At 37.6% G+C, this 17,058-nt stretch overlaps 3 protein-coding genes across 3 annotated transcripts in view; 2 read left to right on the top strand and 1 right to left on the bottom strand.

The window, feature by feature from the left end:
* Nucleotides 1-1,428, top strand: part of LOC101301713 — a 2,550-nt gene extending 1,122 nt beyond the window's left edge. The window contains exons 2-3 of the mRNA XM_004306242.1: nucleotides 149-563; nucleotides 1,307-1,428. Coding sequence (XP_004306290.1) covers nucleotides 149-563; nucleotides 1,307-1,428 — 537 coding nt within the window. The remainder of the gene's footprint in view (nucleotides 1-148; nucleotides 564-1,306) is intronic.
* A 2,063-nt stretch (nucleotides 1,429-3,491) lies between these two features.
* LOC101312561 lies at nucleotides 3,492-9,819 on the top strand. Its single transcript, XM_004304463.1, has 15 exons — nucleotides 3,492-3,600; nucleotides 4,065-4,458; nucleotides 4,543-4,720; nucleotides 4,842-4,981; nucleotides 5,059-6,184; nucleotides 6,288-6,388; nucleotides 6,484-6,628; nucleotides 6,806-6,874; nucleotides 6,993-7,038; nucleotides 7,127-7,488; nucleotides 7,629-7,708; nucleotides 7,814-7,949; nucleotides 8,932-9,115; nucleotides 9,235-9,317; nucleotides 9,407-9,819. Exons 1-15 carry the CDS (start codon nucleotides 3,492-3,494, stop codon nucleotides 9,539-9,541), a joined length of 3,288 nt encoding a protein of 1,095 aa, XP_004304511.1. The 3' UTR covers nucleotides 9,542-9,819.
* A 2,346-nt stretch (nucleotides 9,820-12,165) lies between these two features.
* On the bottom strand, nucleotides 12,166-13,111 carry LOC101312272 (60S ribosomal protein L37-3-like). The gene is made up of 4 exons (XM_004304462.1): nucleotides 13,055-13,111; nucleotides 12,809-12,944; nucleotides 12,530-12,631; nucleotides 12,166-12,427 (listed from the first exon to the last, which is right to left on the bottom strand). Exons 1-4 carry the CDS (start codon nucleotides 13,055-13,057, stop codon nucleotides 12,381-12,383), a joined length of 288 nt encoding a protein of 95 aa, XP_004304510.1. The 5' UTR covers nucleotides 13,058-13,111; the 3' UTR covers nucleotides 12,166-12,380.
* Nucleotides 13,112-17,058: the final 3,947 nt, after the last annotated feature.

Below are 17,058 nucleotides of genomic sequence, written 5' to 3'. Positions count from 1 at the left end.
CTCTCTCTCTCTCTCTCTCTCTCTCTCTCTCTCTCTCTCTCTCTCTCTCTCTCTCTCTCTCTCTCTCTCTCTCTCTCTCTCTCTCTCTCTCTCTCTCTCTCTCTCTCTCTCTCTCTCTCTCTCTCTTTGACTGAAAAGATCTGACCAGAGAGAGGAGGTCGACGTTGACGGCAAGGAAGAGGTTGGTGAAGCCCTAGTCGGCACTGAAACAGTCGTTGGCGAAGCCGTCGACGCTCAGCGAGGCCCAATTCGTCGTTCACATCATTCTCCGACTGATCCCCCAGCGCCGTTCTTCTCCAGAACGCCGAGGCTGCACAAATCGACATGGCCGACCTTCTCCAACATCGATATCTCGCAGGCGAAGGTGATCATAGCAACTTCCGGCAACACCCCGACCTCCGAGGACCTCCAACTGCTTCGGCTTCCTAATTCGACCTCGGCTCGCTTCGAATTCGATGATCCAGGACCGTTCACTCTCAACCTTGGCAAATTTTGCCTCAATTTCAGTCACGCCGACGACGATTTGGAGCTCAACATTCACGTCTTTGTGACTGTTAAGTCCGGTCAGTACCGCTTTTCTAATTTCTTGTTTCGTGAGTTTAGTACTTGTTTAGAATCGAATCGTAGTTGATTTTACGATTTACCGGCACTGACGTGAGAAAATTATCCAGATTCCATTCAATTAGGATCTGAAGATTTATCTATTATCTTATATTTCTGTTTTGTATACATATACATCTATACCAAGTGTTATCTTTGTTTATAAATTGAATTGTTTGAAGTAATGACGAGTGAACACGAGGGAGTTTGAACTTAGAAGGAGGCTGCTCAAATTGTTCCAATTCACTATAATGCCTTATTTGAGTGATACATGAAATTTGTTATCGTATTACAAATTTCAGTTTGTTGGTTGATGAGAAACTCTTTTAGCCTTTTGATATTTCTATCCATTGCAATTTTGATTTAATTTGCACATGGTTGTTTCAGTAGGGATTAAGAGAACCTGTAGTTTTATATTACACTTAATGTTGAGGTGTGTATATATCCATTCCATTTATTTCTTTAGATTTTGATCTTTCTCCTGCATCATGCATAAAGCACTCGATACTTTCAAATGGCATTTACATGTTGGTGCTTTCATGGCTGATCGTTTCTTAGACTTCTATCATTATTGCATATTTTTTGTTCAATTTTCTTACTGCTTTGTTTTTGATAAGTTGACTGTTTTCGATTTTTTTTTTATGACTAAACTAGCATAGCATGTTTCGTTTTAATCATTGTTATTGGTGTTGCAATGTGATTATAGGTATTGTGAGGTTGGGGCTTTACTGCAATGCTATTGACCATGTGGATGATGAAGTGAATAGGCAGTTCTTATTGGATGTTTTTCGTGACAAAGGAGGGAATCGGTATGGTTGGGGCGAATGAGGATAATAATGAGGGTGAAACGATAATGTAATTTTGTACAGTGATTAAGGTAGGACTTTTGTATTTTTGTATGACTTGGCTCTATTATAATGTAACTTTCATGTTGGGATGAGATCTATAGAGGGGAATAGATGTTTGCTGCCCCTAATAGACCTCTTACTGCTCCCAATAGACCCCTTGACACACCCCTTATTGCCCCTAATAGACCTCCCGACATATCCCCTACTACCCTCAATAGACCTTATACTGCCCCCAATAAACCCCCGACGAACCCCCTACTGCCCTCAATAGACCCTTGATGAACCCCCTACTGCTCTCAATAGACCCCTACTGCCCCTAATAGACCCCCCGACGAACCTCCTACTACCCCCAGTAGGAGTATGAGTCATACTGCCCCTATTGACCCCAGTGACCGCCCCTAATAGGATGTCTTACTACCCCTAGTAGGAGGCCCTAGTGGAGGAATATTATGCTCTTTGTGTATGTCATATTGTCCTTCAATTAAAGCGTTAAGAGTCATTTGTTTTCATTCTTTTGGTGTAAATTTGGATAGAAGTTATATTCTCAGTCTTACATCTTATAGAATATTATAGAGACTCCACTTCTTCCATTTCAAAACTTTTCTTGACACATTATCTTATATCTTAAGTTCAAGGGTCTTACTGCCCCCAATAGGTGGACATATTGCCCCCAATAGGAAACTGTTATAAGTGACTAAAGCACAATGGCCCCTCGAGTCTGGTTAACGGTCGCCGGAGTCCGATCAACGGTCGCCGGAGCCCGGTCAACGGCCCCTGAAGTCCGGTCAACGATCCTAGAAGCACGGTCAACGGTCCTCGGAGTTCGGTCATCGGCCCCCGAGGTCCGGTTAACTGTCCCCGGAGCCCGGTCAAAGGTTGCCGGAGTCCAGTCAAAGGTTGCCGGAGTCCAGTCAACATCATTGGTCGTTGGAATCCGGTCATAAAAATTTTATTTTATAATAGACTCTTATAATGGTCTATTGTAGTTTATTTAATTCATTAAGTGTATAATTATCTTTCTGCTCTTATAATGGTCTATTGTACTTTATTTAATTCATTAAAGGTATATTTGTCTTTCTGCTGTTTAAGTTGGCTTTTGGGAATTTTAAAATATGATTTTGTTAGTAGGAATAAAATTCTTAAAATTAGGGCTAGTGGGCATTATCCCTAAAATATATTGGGTAAGAATTAGATCGATTTTCATTTAACTATATATTAACCGGCTCCCTTAAAAAAAATCATGGCTCCGCCTCTGCTCCTCCCATACATGGTATCCTCTTGCGCTCCATACCTAGTACTTCTAAAGTCATGATCATGATCTTGGGATGCATGATCGTAATTTTCTTCATATGAAAAATTGTTCAATCCTCCCATTGTAAAAGATTGTCCATATTCATTCAGATATACTCGAGGGAATTACTCATCTCTCAAATATTTGTTGGAATGTGATTTTTCTTTATGTGAATTTCTTTTACAAATATTTCTTTAATATATTGAAGATATATCATAAATACCCTAAATATCGAAGATATTTCCTATATATCGGAGAAATATCGGAGATATTTGACGGTATCGGAGAAATATAATAAATACGATAAAAGATAAGATATTTACCTTTCTAGATATATCGGTATTCTAAAAAAGAAGATATCGTGGAATATATCGGATATATCGTAGAGATTTTAATCATTGTTCTTGCTCGTATTTCAGTACCGCGTTTGGCAGAGCTGAAATTTCCAAACCCAGAATAATCATATACCGAAAGTGACACATACTCTCACAAACAAACACACCCACGCAAGCCAAGCCAAAGCCACCAGCACCCAGACCTAACGGTCCTCCTCCTCGCCCTTCAACCCAAACCCCTTCCCCAATCCCCACTTTCTCATTTCCCAATCAAAGCACCAATCCCCCCAGACTCCTCGATCCTCGTAATGCACTGGGTCCGATTCGTTTTGGGCATCCGACCCGATCGGGGCTGTGATCAGAGAGATTCTAGTAGAATTGCGTGATTGATTTTGGGTCGGTTCTTGTTTGGGCTCGATGAGTGCGCAGAGGCAGCTGGTTAATGTCCGTGACCTTGTTGAGGAAGCCAAGAAACGAATTGTCTTCCTCGCCGTTTGCGTTGTTGGCTTGTCATATCTCATGTCTTGTAAGTTCCGTGTTGTTTGTGCTTGTTTCGAATAGAAAATTTGGTATTGGGATGAGGAGGTTATGCTTAGTTTCGGATTAGTTTGGTGTTTATATTATATTAGGGTGTTTGTGAGGATGAGAGTGTTAATGTGCATTGTGCAGCTAGTAGATTTAATACTATTTCGATAGATAGCTACTTGAGCTGTGCTAAGTAGGGGTTCAAGTAAACTGCATTTCTATCTAGATAAGCAACTGATCAATTTCTGGAGCTAATCGGTTAGTTATCATTATCTTCCATCATCAGACATTGCATATTTGAGTATTCGTCTAGTTGGATATAGTTCGAGGTGGCATGCTTAAGCTATTATTTGGGTATATTTTGATTATGTGTTAGAAGCTAGGGTGATAGACATGCTTGCTGTATGTGATGTTCATGGTTTTGTTTCCTTGTTATGGAGCATAGTGTTCTTGTTTTTATTTCAGTGACAAGCTCCAATGTTTTGGTCAACTTGCCTGCTGCTGCTTCCTTGATTGTAATCCTTCGCTACTTATCTCTGGATTATGACATGCGAAGAAAAACTGCAGCGTACAACAATAGACCACCCCCTGCAAATAATGCTATCCAAAGCAAACCAGTTCCACTGCCTAACACGGTTGGAAGGTCTGAGTGGAGAAGAAAAGTTAATTCTCCTGTTGTTGAGGACGCTATAGAAAACTTTACCAGGCATCTAGTTTCTGAGTTTGTGACAGATCTTTGGTATTCTCGTCTAACACCAGATAAACAAGGTCCAGAGGAACTTGTGTGCATTGTCAACAGTGTTATTGGGGAGCTTTCAGCACGCTTGAGGAATATAAATCTTATTGATCTTCTCACAAGGTTATTGTCACTAAAATAGCTTAGCAGGGTGTTATAAATATAGAATAGAAAGATTTATGAAGATCTTATGTTACGATGGTGCAGGGACCTTATCAGTCTCATATGCTCTCACTTGGAGCTTTTTCGCATAACACAAGCAAAGATTCCAAAGCAACAATCAGGATTGCTGACAATTGAAAAACGAGATATGGAATTAAGACTCATCTTGGATGCTGAAAACAAATTGCACCCTGCTCTATTTTCTGCTGAAGCGGAGCACAAGGTAGTTTGTTTTTGCTTAGTGAAGTTATAACTTTATCTGGAACAACTAAGGGACAAAGTTTTGTCCCTTTTCATATAATCCAGTTTCTCAGTTTATGGTTTACTGTATCATGTGTCTGCAGGTTTTGCAGCATCTGATGGATGGCCTTATTTCTTTCACATTCAAGCGTGAAGATCTGCAGTGCACTTTGTTCCGTTATATTGTCAGAGAGCTTCTTGCTTGTGCAGTAATGCGACCTGTCCTCAACTTGGCTAGTCCAAGGTATTCATCTTCTTCTCTGATTCATGTTTCTGTATGTTTCCATGCTGTTAAAAGTCTCTTCTATTTTTTGGTGACAGGTTTATTAATGAAAGAATTGAACAGTTGGTTATAAAGATGAACGAATCTAAAGGTATTACCATGGTACAAGAGGAATCTCAGTCCAAACAAGAGGAGTCGTCGATGATTTCATCCGATCACTTCTCTAAGTACTTAGACCCTTCTGTTACCGGTGTTGAACTCGTTCAATTGAAAAATGGACAGTCCAGAACTTCAGTAGACAGACCTGCAGCAGAAAAGGTGAATGGATCAAAAGACCCATTGCTTTCGATTGATACCCCATCTTCTCGTCCATGGAACTCATTGCGAATGAACTCCCAAAGTATCAACGAAAGAGTCATAGAACGGCATAACTCAGGAGGAGAATGGGGAGATATGTTAGATCTGATATCTCGCAGAAAGACTCAAGCCCTTGCTCCTGAAAATTTTGAAAATATGTGGGCAAAAGGGAGAGATTACAGAAAGACGGAAGGTGAAAATCCGATAAAGGAGCAAGTACCAAAGGGTCCCTCAGGAGGGAAGTCGATTCCAGGCACAGATAAGGAAATTGTATCTAAGCTCAATCAGGTTAAGGTGAACAACTCTTTCCGCCCACAAGGTCAAAACATATCAAATCACTCTTCAGTTGCTTTGGATCAGGAAGACGATCAACACAGTCCTACGCGGTTGGTGGAGACTGACTCAGGAAGCAGTACTTCTTATACTTCTGAAGATGAAGAAAGCGACGGTGCAACAGGTCTTGATTCTCCTGGAACTAAAGTTTGGGATGGTAGAAGTAATAGAGGTATGACTGTATCTCACATCCATCACCCACTTGAAAATTCTGGACGCCATATTGCAAAAAAGTCTCGTAAAGGGAATATGAAATTCCAGAGGCCTAGGCAGAAAAGATCCACACCAAGCAACAAGAAGTTGCACGTTTGGCAAGAGGTTGAGAGAACAAGCTTCTTGTCTGGGGATGGGCAGGACATACTCAAATCTCCAAAAGGACATGCCCATATTGAAGACTCCAGTGATGATTCTGAAAATGAAAGTTTTGGTAGAATTAACAGTGGAGCAGCCACTTCGTCATCTGCACCATCTATATCTTTAACTTCGTTGAAAAGTTCATTGGCAGTAGATACTTTTTTCAAGTTGAAATGTGAGGTACTTGCCTTATAACTCAATAACTTGTCTTCATCCTGCACGCTTATTATTTGTTTTCTGTTATAATGACCAATAATTATGTACTGCATATCTTCTGCTGCAGGTGTTGGGTGCAAATATTGTGAAGAGTGGCTCAAAAACATTTGCTGTATATTCGATATCTGTGACGGATGCAAATAACAATAGTTGGTCAATCAAACGAAGGTGCTGGCTATATATTCTTAAATGATATGTTAAATATTTGGTAACGTTAATATTCTATCTTTTTCTAACTCAAAATTATTGGTTGTTATCTATAGATTTCGTCATTTTGAGGAGCTACATCGGCGTTTAAAAGAGTTTCCTCAGTATAACCTTCATTTGCCACCAAAGCATTTTCTGTCAAGCGGTTTGGATTTACTTGTTGTTCAAGAAAGATGTAAATTGCTTGACAAATACATAAAGGTTAACAATGCAATCCCACTTCTACTGTCTTATATTTGTTTTTCATATTTTTGTTTATTTAAATCATGATGGCCAGCTTATATATGAAAATGACATCCAACTTACATTGCAACGTTGTTTGTCTCCAATTTGTTAATGTTCCTTCTTGGGCTAAATTGCATCGGTCATTGTCCTCAGGAGCTCATGCAGCTTCCAACAATCTCAGGGTCCATTGAAGTTTGGGACTTTTTAAGTGTCGATTCCCAGGTTCAATACTTTTTTCTTCTTTAAATGTTGGTTAGGCCATATTGGTTATTCTCTGAGAAAAATTATAACTTTTCTATTTATGGGAAATATGCTTATCATGTTTTATCTTTTGATGCAGACTTATTTATTTACAAATTCATTTTCTATAATCGAAACACTGTCAGGTAATAATCATATACTGCACAATTTAAAATTCATCTGTCTCTTTCCTTTTTGATACTAATTCCGATTAATCTTTTGTGATATTTCTAGTTGGCCTAGATGATAAGCAATCTGAAAAGAGTAAAAGGGTTTTGAATTTCGGTGAACCTGTGGTTGACCCATCTTCCTTGAAAAGGGAACAAATTGGCATTGGAATTAGGGATTCTACTTTACAAGTGAAGAATAATGCTGTTGGAGATGGGCAAAGATTAAATGCAAAAGGCTCTTCTTCTGTCAAAAATCGTGGTAAAGATTTTGGAAAGCCACTCAATACTCCTAGCACATGTTCAGGCACTGGAGGACCAAAACAGGCATCTTCTCTTATTAACTCAGGAAGGACTTCAAAAGGGAGAAAGGAACAGGAATCTGAATTGTTTCTTGATGCTGCTACAGACCCTACCCTTCCTACAGAGGTAAGTTTCCAGGCTCTATGTTTCCATCTTGTTTATTTTCCCACTACTTCGATACAGATATATAATTACTATTTTAGAGTTATTGCAATCGATCATTATCTCTTGGGGTATCTCTCCTTATAATACTCTTACTGATGCAGTGGGTGCCTCCAAATTTAAGTGTTCCGATATTAGATCTGGTAGATGTCATTTTTCAGCTCCAAGATGGTGGATGGATCAGGTACTGTTTATATAATTATATATCATTCTAGACTAATTCATGCACTCTGATATTCAGTTCAACAAATTCACACTGGATTGCCATTTGCATCTTCTGAAACCACAGGCGTAAGGCTTTTTGGGTGGCTAAACAAATTCTACAACTAGGGATGGGTGACGCCTTCGATGACTGGTTAATTGAGAAAATTCAGCTTTTGCGTAAGGGATCGATTGTTGCTTCTGGGATTAAGCGAGTTGAGCAGGTACTATTTGAAGTTGATTAGTTCTTAAGACTGGAGTTACGGAGCTCATATAAAAGAATATATAAATATTAATGATGTTGTGTTATTCACACACCATATTTTGCTATTCACACACCCCATATATGATGAGAGCCGTTCATGAACCAAATTCAACGGGTAAGTTTGTAAATAAAACAGAATTATTGTAATAGAAAAATAGATGAGGTGTGTGAGTAGCATCATCCTATATATAGATGTTATTTTTTTCTTTTTGTCTTTTTCAGAAAATTACTTGCTTGATTCGTCATGCACCTAGTGTTTCTGATATATTTGAATTCCTTGGTTGAGAATGAAACCTTTGCAACTACAATTATATTCTGCTGTCAGTTACTCTCACCGATGATGTTAATAAAGATTCATTAGATGGAATAGTTCAATATGAAAAGTTGGTTCTACCATTCTCTGTAGCCAGCACAACAAAAGTTCAGCTATTTCTAGAAGGGATATATCAGCTTGAATGTAGAATGTGAGGTGATTATGTGCTTTATCTTTAAGGCATGTTTGATGATTTTTTTTTCCCCTCCTTTTGGTTAGCAATTTAAAAAGAGAGGCAAAAAATATGGAAAATTAGGAAAAGATGCAAGAATGAAGTGAAAAGGTGGGGTGAGAAATAAAAAATCTGAACCTAAAATAAATAAATAAATGATTTAAATTGTAGTTGGTGTGGGTTTTGCTAACCACGCTACGGTTATTTCACTTTTCACACCTTTATCATCTTAATTGACTATGAACACTCACATTATCTTTTGTTTTATTGTTTACGCGTGTTCCACATTTTAAATTATAAGATGCTAAGATGCTAAGGTTAACTTCTCTGTATAAATTATTGATTAATGCGCCTCTGCCACCTTTCTTCATATAATTGTTTGGTTCCTCGTTTGAAGATAATATTAAATTGGAAGGTTATGTCGGTGCTAATTGGATTGCTATTTGTGCTAAATAGATACTCTGGCCTGACGGAATATTTATAAGCAAGCATCCAAAGCGAAGACCGCAGCCATCTACAAATTTACCACAGAATTCACCTCAGGGCCAGAGACCTTCAGAAATATCATCACCTAGACTTGATGAGCAGCAGCAACAGGATGCAGATCGACGTGCAAAGTTTGTTTATGAATTAATGATTGGTAAACATACGTCTCAGCAGAACCCATAAATATTTATGGACTTGCTTGCAGTATATCCATTCAAATTCATGTCAAATATGTGATTGTGGCATACTCATTTTTTCTACTTATGAATGCAGATAATGCGCCGGCTGCTATTGTCAGTCTTGTTGGTACCAAGGAGTATGACAAATGTGCCAAGGATCTCTATTACTTTCTTCAGGTAGTTATAGTCATTAGAAGGTTAAAAATGCTTGTTAGTTTTGCCTGTCCTATCTCATTTGTAACAACCTCTTTTCTTGGTTTGGGCAGTCATCTGTTTGCTTAAAGCAACTGGCTTATGACCTTATTGAGCTGCTGCTTTCATCTGCATTTCCAGAGTTGGAATATGTATTTAAGGAGGTGCATGAAGAAAAACATAAATTTGGTGAGTTCAAAGCACAATAGTGGTTGGAGCATAGTTCAAGTTTTTAGACAAAATACAAGCATGGATCTGCTTTGTATGACAACATGATTCTGTTGTCTGCACAGTTCATTTTGAAGGCGGTTTTATACGATCATTTGTATCGGCCACTAAAGAATCAATTCATTCTTGTTTGAATTTTGTAAGTAGCTCTCTAGTTAGCATCTTGAGGAAATTCAATGTATATCTTCAGATTAGTGAAAATATTAATACGAGTTTAATTCTCTTTTGCCCGGTAATAAAAGTTCATTGCCTTAGTCATCCATAGTATGTACTGAAATATTTAGATCAACTAGATATTTTGACAATATCTAAAAGAACTTAATATTTTGACATTGCAAAGTTTCAACCAAGTTATGTAAAACACTTGGATCTCTTCAATATGTGAGGAACACCTTTGTCGATGCTAAGTCACCCTCATCTTAGAAACCTAGTCTGTCTGAGACTAGGGCAATCTTGAATAACATCCTTGCAATACCTTTCTTTAATCACCAAGAAGATTTCTATACGTTCTGCTTCCAAATTGTTGACAGCCAATACTGTATTACTGTTGGTCACTCTAAATTTAAACTGCTTATGAAGATGTGGAAACAGAATTTTCCTCCCAAGGTTAAAGTTTTTGCTTCGTACGATCAAATTTATTCATGTCATCTTTGTGATGCTGATGTCGAAAATATTACTCCTAGGCCCTGTCAGGCTGCTAGGCCTCTTTGTTCTTTCATTGCTCCTAAATCATCCATCCTTGGTTGGGTTTTATTGATCACTACTGCATATTTTCATCTAATTTTCAGAATTAAACCTTTTAATCAAGGTGACCCTGTCCTAGCAGCCTGTAACAACTTTCCCAGTGTAGACATTCTTCTAGTTGAAGCTTTTAGTCTCAAGGGATGGACTGTAGGCTTTTCTTCTTTGTTTGGAGGTCGAAGGTGATTTAAAGTTGGTTCTAGATTGTATCACTAGAGATTTGAAGAGTTAGAGATAGATAAAAAGAACGCTGGTAAACTTTCATTCAGTGTCTATTACATAAGCAATGCCAACCGATGTGATCTTTCACCTCACGGTTGGAACTGGGTGAACAAGAAGCAATAAGACCCGGCAAGATTGTACCAATTGATTACAAGTTGTTTTTGCTTAATCGGCACAAGGGGAAAGAGAGCTACCTGGTTCTTGAACATTCGAAAGGAGAACAAGTACTGTATTTATAGCACCATTGTTGGTGGTTTGGCTGGTTTTGATCGGTTCATCCCTCTCAAAGATTTCGTTTATGCATCAAATGGTTATCTCATTGATGACACTTATGAGTTTGGAGCAGAGGTCTTGGTTTCTGAAACGACGAGAAGAAGCAAAGGAGTGTTTCTTCATGAACCTCAACACCGCTATGTACAAGCATGTTTGGAAGGTTACTAACTTCGTTAGACGCTACATGTCATTGCTCATTATTTACTCGTTACCATTCACTGCTGGCAATCCAAAGTATTGCGCATGGATACTGAAGCTCTGTCCCTATGGAGATCTCCAGACTTGGCCATTGTGGTCAATGTCAGGAGCAGCCATGACGTTTAAGGTTTGATTGATGATCGAACGATAAATGTAGAATGAACACTGTGGTGTGTCATTTAGAGAGGGCTATTCCTCAAACTAATCAGCACCATTTATGGAGAGGGGTTTGGTTTACCCCAAGATTTTTTATCACAGTGAGGGGAAGATATGCTGGATGCTCAAGATCTATTGGCCATTTGGATAAAATTTACTTGAGCTCCTTTACCAGATAAACCATGAGATCATATTTGACACAATGCAAGGTTATTCAAAAACGGCATGTTTTCTCTTCTCTTTACAACTACTAGAGCCAATCATAGTTACGACATCTCAAGCCATGAGGTTCATAGATGCTGCAGAAGTTGTGAAACACACCACCTATAATTCACCTTCCTACTCCTGAGTGAAATTAATACAGCGATACACCAAAATAAAGCCACCTAAAAGAACTTGGTTAAGAAATACAGTGGCAACTGAACCCAAGTGGAAAGAAAAGATATAAAGGGTCTAGGCTAAAAATGAACTGTACTGGAACTTCATTGGTGGTGGCAACTAGTATGCTTCATTACTTCAACAAGGTGTATAAAACTGAAAAGCATGGATGCAACTATCCCTCCACATCAATTTTACTTCGTAGCAACTAATAAGGATATAGACTAACAGACACTTAGCCAACACACTGAATAGCACACACTACATGCAACTGGCAAGGATATAGACTAACCAACACTTGGCCAACAGACTGAATAGCCCAGCCACTACAAGCAACAAACACTATAATTCATCAACAGACTGCCTGTTTTTTTTTACCATTTGTCATGTTAAAATCTTATAAGCCAGAAAAAATACAAAGCAAAGAAAGCAAAGCTACAGTCCAATGAGGTTCTATATAACTAAAGAGACCAGCCAATTAGTAGTTAGCCTTCAGAAACCAAATTCAACTTAACAGGTTGGGTTGTCCACAACACTAGGAGGAGACACAAGCTCAAACAAAAGATAACCGAAACCAAGAAGCTAGTCAACTCCTCCCAATTTTCTATCAACTAAACACGGATTAAGCATCATTCATGGTCCAAACAATAAAAACACAGAATTTCATATATCATCAAACCATCATGTAATTAGAAAGTAACACTAGTCTGATACATTTCATGTTCAAAACTCAAAGCAGTAATATAAGTTCTGCCATCGATAATAACAATAACAATGTTCTTAAAGAGCTTGTCTTAGAATCATAAAGTGCCCTAGTAAAGCTATAACTGGTACCGAATAAGACACTCTCACTTAAGCAGAAGCTGCAGCTCCCTTCTTCCTTGGTGCAGCTTCAGTCCCTGTTCAAACAAGCCAATCACACAAAATCAGCCACAAATCCAAAACCATTGCAAACACCAATTAACAAACAACTAAGAACACAAAACTAAAACGATCTTCACCTTCTCTGAAACCGCTCTTGAACCTGCGAGGCACATTGCGCAGATACCTCATCCTTCCGGTCCCAGTGGTCTTCCTTCTGATAGCCTTCACACTCCAGTTAACTGTTCCAAAAAAAAACAAAAGCACCAAGCACCAATCAAAAACCCAAAACAACACCAATTCCAAAGGCAACAACTTTACCACAAAGCCCTCATCAAAATCAAAAATTCCTTTCTGGGTACTCATAAATCCTAACCAAAACTTCAAAACCATGAAGCAAAAGGACAAGGGTTTCATACATTTCCTGGTGCGGGCAGCAGGGTAGGCACAAGCAGAGCAGCGACTCTTCTGGAGATGGAAGCTGCGGCGGCCACATCTCACACAGAGAGTGTGGGTCTTGTTCCTCCTCTTACCGAAACTTCCAGTCCCCTTACCCTGTTGTAGTTTCAGACACGCAAAAACGAGTCAGTGATTCCGATCTGTTAAATCGGAGAAGAACAGAATAGAGGGAGGAACAGAGAGAGAGAGAGAGAGAGAGAGGGTACCATGGATGCGAGGCAGAGAAACCAAACCCTAGCTGCTGCTACTGAGACGGAGTTGTTTAGACTAAAGAGCTGAGCGGCGGAAAGGAGAGAATTTATATGAAGGAGAATGTGTGTGTTAGGTTAAAGTGGAACTCCCCGGGTCGGGTTAATTTGGGCTCCCGGGTCGAGGGCCTCATGCAATCCAACTAATTTGATCTCTGCACCCATGGTTATTTTTTTTATTTTCTGAATATTGAACAATAGCCATAGCCAAATCTAAATTCATTTGATAAAATTCAAAAAGCAAACTAAAAAAATATAATGGTGTATGCTTTGTCAAATACGAATAAACTTTAACGCTGTGTTTGGATAAGGGAAATTTTTAAGAACAGTACATGATAAATAATTAACTCCTAATTTTAGTGTTTCAAGTCTCAAAACAATTATAAAAGTACACGAACTTCTAATCTCAACCAAAAATATGTACATGTCGTTATGCCTTCCGTTATTTTTTTGCTTTCCGTTAAAAGTTGAAGGACAAATCCGTCACTCCCTAATTTAACAATAATAAATTATTAAAATTAATAATTATTAAGAAGAGAGAAATCAAAAAAATTCAATTCTCACTGTTGAACTAGTAATAAATTTTTTTGAGCAGCAAAATCATTTTGAGCATAGAAGATCCAATTCTCATTGTTGAACTAATAACAAAACAATAATTTCTAGAAGACCAAAATTAAAACAGAAAACGGAATACAGTGATCTACTTCCAAACAACAAAGTCATTAAGATTATGGTCTGAGTTAACAAAATTAAAAAATTATATACATAGAAAAAGAGTAAAACAAATATAAAGAAAAGGGAGAATGGAGAAAACCTAAAATCACCCTTTGAAAATTAAGAAATTACATAGAGTTAACGGCGTTACTGACGTCATGTAAGTATTGTAATTCTAATGTCATGTACCTTTATGATTCTTTTAAAACTTGAAACATCAAAATTAAGAGTGGACCATTTGTTATGTACTGTTCTTAAAATTTTCTCTTTACATAAAGTAATTTCAATTTTCATAGAAATTCCAAAATCATGGGAATTACAATTCCATGAACGTAAATTCCATTAATTGAGGATTTTGTTGTTTGAATTTCATGATATATAGTTTTAAAATGACAAGAGTTTGTATTTAGACTAATTAACCTCAGTCAAGAGAATTGACAAATGACATCTATTTTGTGAGGAATTTAAGTCGGAAATTTAAGTTTCTAAATTCCATGATTATTTTTGGGATGCGAAATCCACACTCTCCAAATTGTAATCTACACTCCCACTTTCTATTTTGTGAGGAATTTAAGTCGGAAATTTAAGTTTCTAAATTCCATGATTATTTTTGGGATGCGAAATCCACACTCTCCAAATTGTAATCTACACTTCCACTTTCTGTTTTTAGTCATCATTTTCATAAGAAGACAAAGTTAAATCACTAAAGACAAAATTTAAATTACAAAAAATAGAAAGTGGGAGTGTGGAATACAATTTAGGAAGTGTGGATTTCATTTCCCTTATTTTCCCATGGAAATTGCTAATTCCACGGATAAGAATCCAATCGGGGGAAACAGTTCTAAAAAATTAGAAATTCCTTATTTTTTATTAAATTCCTGAAAATTCACTCGTATTCAAACACATCGTAACCGTAAGGTTCATATTCTAGATTTTCTCTCATCGGACGCTCAAAAATCTCTCTATTCTATCTCAATCCACCTTGACAGAGGAAGTTGTTGCTCGATTTGCTACTGTGCTAGCCATCAATGAGTGTGGAAAGGTGTTGTTTGACATTGCGGGTGTGTGGCTGTGTCACCTCACGTATACGTAGTAGAACGTCTGTTGTCCATGAAGAAACAATCGCTTTCTATGGCTTTGACAAGAACCTTAGTCACAATTTGGGGACCTAAGAACCGATTGTTGATGTGTTTTGAGGGTGATAGGTACACAATTCGATTTAACAACTTGGAGGTCAAAACTTTCACTACCAGAAATGTGGGCAACAAACACCATTGTTAATGGAGTGAGTTGATGTTTTGGGCACCATTTATTGGTAGGCAAAAGTAACAACCACGACTGTTCACACCATTTCTTGATTAGAAGGCATTGCTGGCGTGGCTCAGACAATACTCTCACCATCACTTTTTTAGTGTGTCAATTAGAAGTATTGTTGAGAGGCAATGATGACTTGAATCAACACACCCATGTGATGATTGATGGAGAGATTTATTCATTCATATTATAACTATACCATATCACTATTATCAACAATGTTGGTTTTTTGTTTTATTGTTATATACATATAAAGCCACCATTGAAGCAGATAGTGGAAGAATTTATTTGAATTATAAAATATTTATATGTGGTTTTTCATTTTCATTTAATCTATTTATTCCATTCTATATTAAATTCAGCAAATACTTGCATGAAATATAATTTATATAATTTAAAATTTTCCAGTACCCAAATGACATTCACAAGTATGAGATACTAAAATATCAAAAGGCAGTTAATTAAGTAATAGATATATATATAACAGATGCTGAGATGCACCCCAAGTTTGTACCATTTGCATTACAGAGCGTTCATATATGCCAAAATAAAGCCATGCTATGTTGATCTCAAGTATAAACAAAATGATTAATCACAATTTCTTCACAAAACATCTGCCTCTCTTTTTACTTCAGCATCACCAATACTTCCATTTTGAGCAAGCTATATCAACACCAACAAAACATAAAACAGAAGAGTGCATAAACTTGAGAATTTCTAACCACAACTCAGAACATGGTCGCTAGTGTTGTTGTACGAAGTTGTGGCCTATAAACGTTATCAAAGCTCTGCATGTTATGCTGCATAATGGAAGACATTGGCAATTGAGGTGCTTTAAGTGGAAGGACACTTGATATTCCGAGAGAGCTCTTGAATGCCCATATTTCAATTCCAAGACTCATATTTGTTGAACCACTCATTGCGATATTATTGTTAGGAATGAAACCTGCATTGAGTAATCTTTCAAACATAACTTGTTGCTTCTGTAGTTGCATCTCCATACATTTCAATTTATCAGATGTTATCACTGCTTGCTAATTCATTTCCTCTCTGAGCTTGTTTTCTCTCTCTTGGCTTTGTTTCCTAATGTTATCCAATTCCTTCTCATGTTCTTCTCTTAGTGATTGAACCTCCAATTGAGAACTTCTATTTCCACCAACACATCAGGGACATCATAAAGTCTAACTCTTAATCCAAAACCTCTCACAACTCAATGTTTTTAATTTCCAAAGACATCAACATATACTTGACTTATCTCAGAGTCAGTAATGCTTTCACGAAACTGTTTTGGTCTTTTAGCATCTTTGATATCACTAATCTTCTGCCTCATATCCATCTACACAATACAACCAAGCCATCATAGTAATTACACACACATGTATATATATTTAATATATACCATCAAACATCTTTTTGTTAGCCATATCTAAAGGTGTGTGCTTCTATATAATATATATAGGTTTTGCTCTTAACCCATCTTTCATTTTACTGGTCTTCTGCCTCATAACCATATACATAATATAACCAGGTCATCATAGTTACACATAGAATAATATGTATATCATCATATCATCAAACATCTTTCTGTTAGCCATATCTAAACGTGTGTGCTTCTATATAATATATCTATATACACACACAAACAAACACATATAACATACATACAAATATTTTATATACACACACAAACATACACATATACATCACTACCAGGACAAGCACTTTAGCCGACGAAAATTTTTCGTCGGCCTGTCAGCTTAATTCGTCGGCTAAGATCTTAGCCGACGACCTTTCGTCGGCTAAGATTTCGTCGGGAAAAGCTCGTCTGTGGTGACTTTAGCCGACGACACACGTATAAGTCGTCGGCTATAGTCCGGACTTTAGCCGACGACATTATTTCGTCGGCTATAGTCCAGACTTTAGCCGACGACATT

Source organism: Fragaria vesca, linkage group LG6, assembly GCF_000184155.1.
Source record: "Fragaria vesca subsp. vesca linkage group LG6, FraVesHawaii_1.0, whole genome shotgun sequence".
Taxonomy (NCBI): domain Eukaryota; kingdom Viridiplantae; phylum Streptophyta; class Magnoliopsida; order Rosales; family Rosaceae; genus Fragaria; species Fragaria vesca.
Note: the sequence above shows the minus strand (reverse complement) of the source record. Positions and strands in the feature narration are given on the sequence as shown.

Coding starts and splice junctions, on each gene's coding strand:
- LOC101312272 (XM_004304462.1), bottom strand. Junction 12,632..12,808: donor TGCTGCCCGCACCAGGAAAT/GTATGAAACCCT, acceptor TTTTTGGAACAG/TTAACTGGAGTGTGAAGGCT. Junction 12,428..12,529: donor CAAGAGCGGTTTCAGAGAAG/GTGAAGATCGTT, acceptor TTGTTTGAACAG/GGACTGAAGCTGCACCAAGG.
- LOC101312561 (XM_004304463.1), top strand. CDS start 3,492: ATGAGTGCGCAGAGGCAGCTGGTTAATGTCCGTGACCTTGTTGAGGAA. Junction 4,982..5,058: donor CTCAACTTGGCTAGTCCAAG/GTATTCATCTTC, acceptor TTTTGGTGACAG/GTTTATTAATGAAAGAATTG. Junction 6,185..6,287: donor TTTTCAAGTTGAAATGTGAG/GTACTTGCCTTA, acceptor CTTCTGCTGCAG/GTGTTGGGTGCAAATATTGT.